This window comes from Aplidium turbinatum, chromosome 6, assembly GCF_918807975.1.
Source record: "Aplidium turbinatum chromosome 6, kaAplTurb1.1, whole genome shotgun sequence".
Classification (NCBI taxonomy): domain Eukaryota; kingdom Metazoa; phylum Chordata; class Ascidiacea; order Aplousobranchia; family Polyclinidae; genus Aplidium; species Aplidium turbinatum.
This window is the reverse complement of record NC_137477.1, coordinates 7,559,079-7,571,732: the sequence shown is the minus strand read 5'-3', so window position 1 is coordinate 7,571,732 and position 12,654 is coordinate 7,559,079. Positions and strand designations below refer to the sequence as shown.

Sequence of the window (12,654 nt, the reverse complement as noted above, 5' to 3'; positions counted from 1 at the left end):
TAGACTAAAAGCATCATTCCCAAGCATAAAGAGACTGAAAACATCATTCTCAATATCGTAACGTCACACGCGTGCCAAAGTGGAGTTGTAACCCCCCCCCCCATGTAGCCTATTTCGTATTGGCTTAGTCTATAAAACAACATTGTTACAGTAATTGCTTTGACAGAGCAAAGCAAAACATATTAAATGCCTTAATCTACGTCGTTAACTACAAAAAAATTTTAAGGGGGGGGGGGCCATGGCCCAATGGCCCCCCCCCTGCGTACGCCACTTTGTGAGGTTTAGTCGTCTCCGCATAGCTTCATTAACTGTCACACCTCCAGTTGCTTTAGGTATGTGGAGCCAACTGATTCTTTCTAACTTATTCATTCTATATTCTATTTTAAACTGTTAGGTTTGGTGGCCGTGCTTAACTTTACTTTCATATTTATTAACTATGCTTTCATCGACGTATGCTTTAAATTTAGCCTACATCGCATGCACGTTTTAAACGTGTGTGGTTTGGCGCCGTTTCCTTTTGTTGGTTTGTTTCCGTAAACTATTAGTAACTTTATCATTGCTGTTGTTTTCCGACAAAGAAAAATAAATTGAATTGAATTGAATAAAAAATGCATTTGACTGAGGATGAATTATGAATAAAAGTTTTGTTTCTAAAAAATAAAAATTCAAAAACAGATTTAGCTATGTTTAAATTTTGTCACCAAACTTTTTAAATTTTAGCAAAAAAAAAACGATTGTTGTTAGTCATGCCCTTTTAATATCCTAATATTATGTTGCATGCAAGTGCGAACCACATATGCGAGACTCTGAACTCCTTACTTCCATTTACGGAAAAATGTATGCTTTTCATGTAATTTCACTCGTATTAATGATGCTTAAAATGTTTGTTTTGATTTGACGTATCAATTTAGCACATTTGCATGAACCGTTGTGAAATAAAATTGCGATGCCACTTCTCCCAAAAGATTTTTGTCAACAAACATTGGGTGTGCTGAGTGTTTCAGAACTGCTTGAGTATAGAGCGTCGTTACGTTTGTTAGAATTTCAGCAATAAAAATGCCTGTCTTTCACACTAAAACAATTGAACAGATCTTGGAGCCTGTAGCAGATCAGGTATCACACATGGTTGTTTTACATGAAGCTGGTGAAGATGGAGCTGCTATGCCATCTTTGGAAATGCCTATTGGTGCAGTGAAGGCAGCAGTACAAGGCTTAGCTACAGTTGGGTATGAACAAATAAAAACAACAAAAGATGAGGTACTTAAAATGGATACCCCTCCTACGATACGAAAGGTTGAGGCAGCTGCTGACCTCTTGGTGGAAGCTGCTGCAAATTTAGGTGCAGATCCATATTCTAAAGCTGGGCGCGAGAAATTGATTTCTGGTGCCCGTGGAATACTGCAAGGAACATCTGATTTGTTACTTGTTTTTGATGAAGCAGAAGTGCGGAGAATATGTCAAGTTTGCAAAAATGTGCGTGACTATTTAAAGGTATCAGAAGTTGTTGAAGGAATGGAGGATTTAGTTACATATGTGAAAAATTTAACTCCTGGCATGACAAACATGTCAAAGCTAGTGACACAGAGATCCAAAGATTTAACAAACAGCACCCATGCTGAAAAACTTGCTGCAGAGATTGATACATTGAAAATTCGTCTACCAAATATGATATCAAGCATGAAAGCCTATGTGACCACGGTTAAAGAAGGAGGAAGTACAGGCAAAGTAGCAGCTAATGAAAATCGTCAATTTTATATGAAGCATATTTCAGATGGAATTACTGAAATCATAAGACTTTTGCAATTAGTTTCCACTGATCAAGAGCTGCTTTTAGATGCAAAGAATGTGCTTCAACTGCATAAATTGCGGGACCAAATTGCTAAAAATTTGCAGCAAGCTCGACAATGGATAAATGACCCCAATGCAGCTATTGGCTCTGATGGGGATCTTGCCTTCCATAAAACCTTGGGTGATGCTCGTACAATTGGAAATGAAGTTGGTGGAGCAATGGGTGAAAAAATCATTCAAAAATGTGATAAAATAGCTAAAATGGCTGAGAAATTGAGAGAGCTTCGTAGTCAAGGAAAAGGTAACACTGCAGAAGCAAGGCAATTGCAGCAACAAATTCAGCAAGAACTTGATGGTCTTTTACAAGATGTGGATGCTGCTTTAAAACAAATGGACACTGTCAATGAAGCTAGAAATACTATTGTTGCCAAAACTCCTGTGGCTCAAGAGTGGCTTGCAGACCCAAAGGCTAAACCTGGACCAGGAACAGGCTCAGAAGCAGTAAAAGATATTACAAACGCAACAAGAACCATTGCCAATGTTCTATCCAAAGAACCCAATAGTCATAAGCATGCTGCTGAATTACAAGATCTATGCAATGAAATAGATAAAATGATGGAAGATGTAAACAATTACAGAAACAACGATCAAGGTCATTTGCCTGAAGCACGCCATTTGGCAAAACAGGTCTCAGATAAAGTTGTTCTCTTAAACAACAAAGTTGCTAAAGCTTTGGCAAAAAATATTTCTCCTCAGACACTGGAAGGCAAAATGGATGATGTCAATAAATGGCTTGAAGATCCAGGTGCAAATGATGGTGGTAATGGCATAATGGCTGCTCGTAGTATTCTTGCTGATGCACGGATGTTAGCTGCTGGTGTAAAAGATGCTGAGATCCAAAAAAAATTGCTTGAAAAAGCTATTGAATGTGAAAAATTAGTCAACGAGCTGGATGACTTACAAAGGAGAGGACTGGGTGATTCACCTCGAGCACAAGAAATCAGCAAATTGCTAAAGACAAAGTTTGATGAAATGAAGGATATGATGAAAGATGTTCTTGTTGAAGCAGTTGCTGATGAATTTTCAGATACCACAACTGTATTGAAACAGTTTGCAAATGCTGCACTAGCAGCCAAAACAGTTCCAAATCGTGAGGCCAATTTTGAAGAAAAAGCTTTAGCTTTGGACAAACAAGCTACCAAGCTTGCTGCTCTTGGCGAGCAAGCTGTAGCTGCAAGTGCTTTGGGTGCTGAAGACAAAGTTGAAGCGGTAAAGATTGCAGGAAAGAAAATTACAGATCTTACTCCCCAAGTAATAAATGCAGGAAGAGTTGTTCTCGAGTTTCCAGAAAATAAGCAAGCTCAAGATCATTTCAAGGCCCTAAGAGATGAATGGACAGAAAATATGAATGATCTCACGGAGCAAGTGGATAACTCAATGGATGTTGCTAAATTTATCAAAGCATCTGAAGAAGGCATTCGTCGCGAGCACGAAAAATGTGTCTCAGCAATGGAAAACAACCTTCCTCAAATGGCTCTTCCAGCAGCTGGAAATATTGCTCGCAGAGCTCACAGAGTCTTGATGGCCGGAAAACGTGAAGTGGAAAACACTGATGAAGATCAGTATGTGGCAAAGCTCAGCAAAAACTTGAATGATGTGAGTGCTACCATTAATCCTATGGTTCAAGCAACACGAGACTATGCACAGACTCCATCTTCAAAACCAGCACAAGACAATGTGAAAGCTAAAAATGAAAACTTAATTGATGCTGTTTCTCAAGTTCGTAACACTGTTGAAGCCAAGTTAATGGAGGAAAAGATGAGACAGTTGGAACTTCAAAAACAAGAAGAAGCTCCTCCTCGTCCGCCTTTGCCTTGTGATGATGCTCCTCCACCACGTCCCCCCTTGCCAGAAGAGGAAGAGTTTCCTGAAGAAGAAGATGACCATGAAATGATGCAAGCTGCGCGTGAACTTCATGAAGAAGCCAGGAAATGGGAAAGCAAAGGCAATGATATTATTAGCGCTGCAAAGAGAATGGCCTTGCTCATGGCTAAAATGTCTAGACTTGTTCGAAATGAAGGTGGGAAGAAAAGTGATTTGATTGCTTGCGCTAAGGAAATTGCTAAAGCTTCCAATGAAGTAACAAGACTATCATTAGAAGTTGCTGAAAAATGCACAGACAGGCGAATTCGAAATGACATGAAAAAGACATTGGATAGAATTCCTACAATCAGCACACAACTACGAATTCTATCAACAGTGAAAGCTGCCTCCCTTGGTGACAATGCTGAAATGACCAAAGAGGAGGAAGAAGCAGCAGAACAGGCAACTGAAATGTTGGTGCATAATGCTCAAAATCTGATGATGAGTGTGAAAGATACAGTTCGTTATGCTGAAGCTGCTTCAATTCGTATACGAACCGATACTGGTGTTACGATGCGTTGGGTGAGAAAGTAAGAAAGACACTTTCAATAGAACGGTATATTTAGAATTGCACCATGTAACCTTGCAAAGAAATAAGCTGCTTCGCTTTCTTCACATTAATTGTATTTTTCCCAAAAATAATCAGTACAAATGATAATCTTATGATGTTGCACGACGTACGTCGTACAGTGCATGGATTTTTTCAAAAGAGTGTGTTTTAGTTTGCTCTTTAAAGTGCTGTAAGGTGTTGTATGATATTGTTACATGGTACATCTGTGTAACTAGTGTTTAGTTTGCCACAGAAGCTCTTGGAATCCTATACTTTTGTATCATTTTTAATTAGTATCAAAAATAAAATGTTTTTTTTTTTGTTATCACAAACACATTGTTATTGATTTAGAATCATAGTACAATAATTTTGGTGGAAACGGTATGTGGTACGTAACAATTTTTTTAATGCATTTCATTTACTAGCATTGATTAGTACTAAGAAATAAAAATATGAAATAACAAAAATATCTTTGTTTATGTGTATCAAATGTTTGTATCTTAATAACATTGTAAATCGTAATTGCAAAGTATAGTCATTCAAATGCATTGTAAACTGTGGTTGTGAAGTCAACATGTCTTGTCAGTTGTTATCATAGTACGGTTTTGTGTATATATAAGTGTTAATAACATAATTTGTTGGAGAAAGTTAAGATTTCTTTCCTCTGTTGAACTTGATTGTTACAAACTTTGATAAAACGCTACTTTATTATATGGATTGGCTCACCTGCAGTGTAGGCTTAAACTAAATTTGTTTCCAAAAGGCATCCATAACTAACTAATAACTCATTTAAGTACCAGTACTGTATTAAGAAAATTCTCTGAGGATAAGATTGATTTAATATTTTTGTACAAGTTTAATATGTTATGTTATAAAACATTATTTTGTTGTATACATTGCAGCTATTGCCCTAAAATTGTAGGCCTTGGGATATTTATATACAACATTTTTTTTCATTATGTTAATACTTGTCAGTTGTAGCCTACTATGCATGTACCAGCAATTCATGTACCTTTCTGAAACATAAATTTATTTTCTCCTATTTTGAAGCTGATTTTTTGAAATTGTTTTTTAGTTTTGAACTTTCAGTAAAATAACATTATTATAACTATATATATGTCTAACAGTTTGTAATTTTTGATTTCTTTTTCAACTGCAACTTTAAAATACCTAAATTTCTTTGTCATTTTATGCTTTTGCACATCACAACTACACAGTTGCTTTTACGATAGTCATTTATCAAATGCATCTGTTTTATCATTGTGCTTCCCCAATACAGAGTTTAAAAATGTATTATATATGAAGAAGTTAGCTTATGCACTCTTCTTTCCATAATTTTTACAGTGTCAGTTCTGAAAGTGACCTTAAAATAGTTCATTTATAAAGGATATGTCAAAATCATTGTGTATAAATCGTTGTGTGCTGATTTTTAACATTTCATAATTTCTTGGAATCTTGCCATATATTTTATGTCAATATTTCTTGCTTGTGGGAAGCTTGTAACATTACTATTTAACACATGAACATAAAATACATTTGTACAGTGAGATCTTTGTGTTATTGTGCAGTTCTCGTATCCAAATAGTAGTCATTTGTGTGAAATCATCAAGGCACAAAGAATCTTCTATTGAAAATCTGCTATGATCGTATATTGTTACTATGTGCTTTTGGATCCATGGTTTCAATGATCAATTGTCTGTTTTCGTAATCTTTATCGTTAATCGACTTTACTTAGTAATACATTGCCTGCTATGTCACAGTAATACAGTAAGAAATCATACATTTAGACGTAGACTGCCACGAGTATATGCTGTTGCTTTTTGCTAGCCGCTTAGTAGTCCTGCATAGGTTATATGTAGCTATCGACATTGTTAGGATGAGCTTGCTTCTGTGAATTTTGTATTGCTGCTATACTAATCAGTTTGAGATTTACATATTGATAAACAGCTAATTTTCAAAACAAGCAAACCTGATAATGCTGATCACATTAGAACCGTTAGTCCGTTACACATAATTGCGTCATTGTACAGCATTATCATTCCACTTGTTTTCAATTTATTTGCGAACATTTTGCTTAAACGCATATTTTTAGAATTATACAATTGTTGCATTGCTGCATCTATTCAAGTTTTGTGCTTGTTGAAGTTTGGGTACCAATAACGTGAATTTGTTTTTGTCACAACCCTTAACCAGTTGTTGTAAAGCTGTTTTGGGCTTTCCGAAACAAGCAGTTCAAATTCAATAGCCTACGAACACAAAATGTTCTGGCAATTAATATTAAAAGTGTCTAGTTTATCAACACGTCTATATTAGCTTATATATCATGCGATCAAATGACTTAAAATTCCTATTCTGGTGTGACTTGTTTCTGCAGTTAATCAGATCGCTTATCACTTATCAGGTTATTGAGCATTTTAAGCTGAACAAAATGGACGACTTAAAGCACCAAGTAATGGTAAATCAATTCATGCTGGCAGCAGGATGTCGCTCACAGGAAGCAAGAGAGCATTTGACAACTTCACACTGGCAGTTCGAGGTTCGTGTGGTGTTCGTTAATAATGTTTTCAGATATAGAGTAGAGATGGGTGATTCAAGTTAATTGACAATTTGTTTGCTGCCTTTTGTAGCCGGTTGCTATTTTCGTGTACTCTGTATGCAATTATACTTCATAAAAGAATAATTTGGAAAAGGAAACTGGTCAACTTCATTCACAATTGATCAACACAGTCGGTACATAACTTCACGAAACATCCCATTCATCCTATTCAAACGCGTTTACCGTTTTTTTTTACAAACTGAATTACTTTTCCTTGCAGGCTGCCTTGAGCACATACTTTCAAGAATCAGGGATTCCCCATCAACATAATCACCATCCGGTATGTGTATATTTTATTATACTTTGTTAATTTCTAAAATGTTTTCATTGTTTTTTAAATTGCCGCTTCAAAACAAGTAAAAGTTCTGCAGAGGTTTGCAATTTATATGTCTTTTAAAAGTGATCTTAAAAATACCGTGGAAGTAGTGATGCATGCATATTAGGTTTTGCATTTTGTGTTCAGCAGAAAACTCCATTGTGTAGGCTGATGTGTTCACATCATGGCGACCTTTGTACACTCACATTTTTTTTTTATCTTATATGTCTCTGAAAAGGTGATTACTGTTCAGTTTCAAATTCAACGGTATCTTTCTGTTTAGTTTGTTTGAGCTTGTCCCTGACTGAGAGCGGTGATACACTTTGTCTATTCAAACTCCATGGCTGCATTTTTTTCTATTTTGATTATAAAACTTCTGTCTTTGTAATGATATACATTTGTTAAACATAAAAGTGATGTTGTTTTACATCTTAGATGCATCCTCCCACCAACACCCCTGCAACGCCTCCCGCTTTTCCTGAAGCTTTACTTGCTTTCTCTAAAATGCAGGCCTCAGACAAGACACCTAGCCAGGCAAAGGGCACCACAACCCAATCACCCCCACAATCCGGGTCCCAAACCCAAGGGTTTATGAAAGTAAACAGTAGTTAACCTGAATGAACAGGTTTCTTGAACATTCTTTTTTAATGACAAAGGTTTTTGAGCAGAAATGATTCTGTTTAGGACTCTACCTTTGTTCTTATGAAATTTTTCTGTTTAAAGAAAACACAGCTGTTAGATTTAGTTGAACATCTATGATTTCAATCATCAATCTTTTGTAATAGTTTTGTACTTCAGTGAGTACCCTATTTAGTTTTTTGTCTTAAATCCCGATTGCATTGTATGTTATGACAATGGTAGCCGCTTTTGCTTTTTAATTAACGTTTCTTACCTAACAGCACGAATGGAACTTCTGAATTAGTGATTGTGACAGCAGCAAGGCAATTTGCCGGAAAGAGTAAATTTGGCATGTGAAGTTTGATAAGCGTTCTTTCTTCACTTAGGCCTATGCAAAACTAGATCGAAGAATATTCTTTTCTATTTTACGCATTTTATTAAAATATTAGTTTGTTGAATCTGTTTTGTCATTGTCAAAATTACCAACTCAGTTTTTCCAATTATTCCTGTCTAAACAAATTTCCATTTTTTTATGTTTTCTACACTAAAAATGCGCCAAGATGGACTCGTGCCACCTTTAGCCCTGCATGATTTTGATGGATGGCGTTTGTCTTCTTGTTTTTGAAAAGAAAACTTTGGCACCTGTTGTTTGCATTATGATGCTATTGGTATTTTTTGCATAATTGCAGCATGAGACATCCACGTAACGCGATAATACGTTGCTTCGACGTTGTGAAATGTTTTCACGAAGTGTGATATCGACTGGGCTTGCGCATTCAAATGAAGTTAAATAATTTGTATTTGAGATTTCACCATCACGAAGACTTGTATGGATTTCACTTGCTTATCATCCCAGCCAGCAAAAGTCTAAATGTAGTTTGAATGCAGGGTTTTATCGTCAATGAGTGTAGAATGATTGTAACAAATGCTGCTTTACACGTGATGACACGTTTGAGTATACCACTGGATATTCAGGAAATCATTTCTTTTCAAACCTGCAAGTTTTCACAAAAGTTATTGTGCTTAGGTTTCTATACGCTGAAAATGTACAACTTATTGTTCTTGTATTTTTCTATTGAAAACTTTGGCATGGTGGGTGTCATGTATTATTTACACTGTGTGTTTTTTCCTAATTTCTTCCGCCATACATTTTTAGCATTTGTAATTATAAACATTTATGACCCGGCTTTACCCATGTAATGTGTTCACACCAAACTCAGTATTTTTTACATTGATTTAGCGTTTGCAGACGTTGAATCATTGTAAAAATCGATTGATTTGCTGTCTGAGAAACTGCTACATTAACACAGCATGTTGTCAGCATCTTCGTACTGACTAGAAATGTACCGATATATCGGTGATATCGGCCATTTTTTTGAGTATCGATATCGGCAAAAATAGGTCGATACTGTGGCCGATACTAAACATGTAAAAAAGGCGTTTGCTACTGATTTTCTACAGAAAGAAAGATATAGATTTTTAAAGTAATAACTAACGTCACATTGATGTAGAAAAATAACAACCTGTTCAAAGTTTTGATATCTCACATTCCCATGACTTTTTGCGCGCACCTTTTAACATTGGTTGCTTGCAGTGATTCTTTCACGCAAAACGTTATGTTTCAGCAGTTTTGCGTTGTTCGATTCTAAAGTTGTGAAGGAGACTCAATTTCTCCAATATTTATCATTTGTGTTTCTTTTTTACTCAAAGCAGAGTAGGCCTATAAAACTTGTAAAAGTTTTTCACCCATGCGACGTCATGAATGAAATTATATCTCAAATCGGCGTAATGACCTGACATAATCAAACATTTTATCGAATAATGAATTAACAAATTCGATTGTGGGGCACTCCAGACGCAGAAATATTTAACTTGACATGAAAATTTAGCCTCGGGAGATTTTTGTTTTGTAGCCTAACATTCAAAATCGCAAAACTCACACTGCGGTGTCGTCTAGAGAGATGGTGGTGTGTGATAGCACGTGCTACACCACACCAAGTAACGCAACAGAAATAGCGAAGAGCAAGTATCACTTACAAAAAAAAACACAAAAATGTGACTCAAATCGGCAACATCAAAAGATATACTGTAGATGTTCTTTGACTTGTGAGCAGCAAGTGGTGATAACTGTGGCCGTGGGAGTTCTTTGCGCAGCCTACTGACTCTGACATTGATAAACCTTGATGGGTTCATTACAACGAAAGGTGGAAATTAAATCACAAACTGATAGTTAGTTTGTTTTTATTTCTGACCATCACAACGAAAAAAACTATATATGGCAAACATAGTAGAGGTCTAGAAAAAGGTAGAAGCGTCAAAACGCACATGTGATAGAACCAGCTTACTAAAAACAACCAAGTTATATGGGTTTGTTAAACGTTTAGCAACGTAAAAACGATGCAAATTTATACAGTTTTGCTTTCTGGGTAGTCTTGGCCTGGCAAAAGCTTCTCAACCAAACGACAAGCGCCCTTAGGGGTAGGAACTTTAACATACTGATATCCAATTGAACAAACCCGAACCATCAGATATTAGGTTGTCCGTCCAATTGTGACCATTTCAGCATTCAGCCAGAGAGTTGATTAATGATTATTACTTTAACCTTTTTTTGGTAATTACACAACAAACAAGAGCAATAGCAGTGGTGGGAAGTTGCATTTTCCTTTGTTCCGAGAAACGCACCTTGATGACGTCATGAACAGCGTAGCTTCTGATTGGTTGATGGGATATCAGCACCGTTGATTGAATGGGATATCAGTACCGTATGTTAAAGTACTTACCGCCCTTAGGTTGCACATTGCTTTTGGAATAGTTTTTGTACGACTACACAAATGACTTGGTTTACATTTTACATCTTATTATCAATTATGATAGCCTATTTGGAGAGTTTGCGCAAACCCTTTATTAATTTTTCGGAAACCCCAGTTATGATGTAATGTTTCTTCCCTTATACCCCAGTCCTCAATCACCCTGGCTTATTGCTAAAACCTACTATTATAACACAACAATGTGGTTAAGATTGGATTCTTGAATCTTTAAAATTATGCCAATTCAAAGCTTTTTTTAATAGTTTTATACAAATAAGGTAAAATTTGACATTTGATAAAATTCCTTGCAAATACCAAAATTGCTTCTTTTTGCAACACTAAAGTATCGGCCAAAATATTGGTATCGGCCTGAAAAAGTGATATCGGTACATTTCTATTACTGACCATTTTTTGTGAGCTGAATCCCCGCAAAAGCTCCCGTTTTTACATGGCTTTAACGTCGCAATCTGTTGAGGCGATATCACTTCGGCAACTGTTGCTCGTTGAGTCTCCAGCCCTGAGTCTCCATTGTTATGGTTTATTTTAGACCAGAGTTTGCACGAATGTCGGTGAAGGTATGTGTAGTTACTAGTCACCTTATGACGTGGTATACTTAATACTGTATGCAGGCTACATCGGCAAGCTTTTGTTGCCAAGTTTTACTTTTTTGAGGGAAATGTCGTTGTCTGTTCATTAAGGCAGTTCAACCAACTTTTAAAAGGTAGCCGAAGATTTGAATAAGTGCTGAGTTTGTTACCTTTGCAAAAGACTTGGCTATTTCAACTTTTTATGTAACTAACTGTTTAACTTTGTTATCGTATCGTGTGAATGCCCATGACTTACGTAAACAGATGACAATGAAAGTCCGTCTTTATGCATATCCACTGATAGTACAACAAGCGATCTGCGAATCAAACTCTTGACCCTAGATTTGCCAATTTAGTTGAATATTTAGCGAAAAATTGTCTTGTTTTTCTCTGACATCGAGTCGAAAAGACATGCATGTGCTCCTTTGACAATGGATGACTCAAATGCGTTACACTGCTCGCTTGAAAATCCGCTGACTACTTCCGCCAGTTCGGTAGTTTAAGCAAATTTCAAACCTTTTTAATTTTTTTTCAGACATAATATTCTTTGTTTGTCGTATCCAGGCTTACACCCGGTGGTTGAAGATTAGATTAAGTGGATGGGAAGGCAAGAAAGCCAATCTTCGTGTCCACCTTCACAGCCTAATATTCTTGAATCCTTAGAAGTATTATTTTCATTCCTTGAAAAGTCAATTTTCTGTACAACTTGTTTTTTTTATTGCAACAACAAAGACCCATTTTGCAGTCGATAGCTACAGTTAGGTCGAACTTTGAATACACTATTTTGTTCAGGTAGATGTCGTGTTCAAATGCTGGTCAGAAAAGTTGCCTTTTTTTAATGTCAAGTGGCGTTGAAACGACGCAGAAGCGACTTTTCTGGCTTAGATAGCCTACTGTATCTTTCATGTTTATATACCCAGACAGTAAAATCCGTCATTCATACATTGATTCAACGTATGCAGAGGTTGAATCAATGTAACATACGTTTTTTGCTGTCTGGATAGGTCCACGTACAACTGTCTACTTAACTAATTTTTTTCGTTTGTGTAAGAAACAACGTGCACTTGTGTTTGTTTGACTTCAGGTAAAACACAAGTTCCTCATGTTCAACTGTATTTTTTTCGAGCAGCCTGTGGCAGCATTAGCTAATGACGTTATCCCAACGCGAGATTTTTCTTTGAAAATTGTTTTCTTTTCAACCTGTGTTGAATTATGTAATTACGTTTCTATTTGGCGTGCACATACCTAATAAAAGTAAAATCACAATTTGTATGTTTGGTCTTTTGGCGTCTGCTTGTTCATGTTCAAACGATAGAGAGATTTTTATTAGCCTTTCAAATAATGATAATACTGTGTGTTTTTATAAGTCCTAGTTTTTACGAAGTGCTGTATCCATCGCAGATACGCGTCACTCTTCAGCGCTTTACAAAGCAGACACCAGACCGTGCAGCTGAGAAGATTATTTTCCT

General features: G+C 36.3%; 2 protein-coding genes across 2 annotated transcripts; both read left to right on the top strand.

Annotated features, from left to right (window-relative positions):
• Nucleotides 1–1,003: 1,003 nt before the first annotated feature.
• On the top strand, nucleotides 1,004–6,662 carry LOC145772754 (vinculin-like). Its single transcript, XM_082584632.1, has one exon. The coding sequence runs from the start codon at nucleotides 1,057–1,059 to the stop codon at nucleotides 4,243–4,245; it is 3,189 nt and encodes a 1,062-aa protein (XP_082440758.1). The 5' UTR covers nucleotides 1,004–1,056; the 3' UTR covers nucleotides 4,246–6,662.
• On the top strand, nucleotides 6,585–12,445 carry LOC145772755 (UBA-like domain-containing protein 1). The gene is made up of 3 exons (XM_082584633.1): nucleotides 6,585–6,797; nucleotides 7,078–7,137; nucleotides 7,609–12,445. Exons 1-3 carry the CDS (start codon nucleotides 6,585–6,587, stop codon nucleotides 7,783–7,785), a joined length of 450 nt encoding a protein of 149 aa, XP_082440759.1. The 3' UTR covers nucleotides 7,786–12,445.
• The last annotated feature ends 209 nt before the right edge of the window (nucleotides 12,446–12,654 follow it).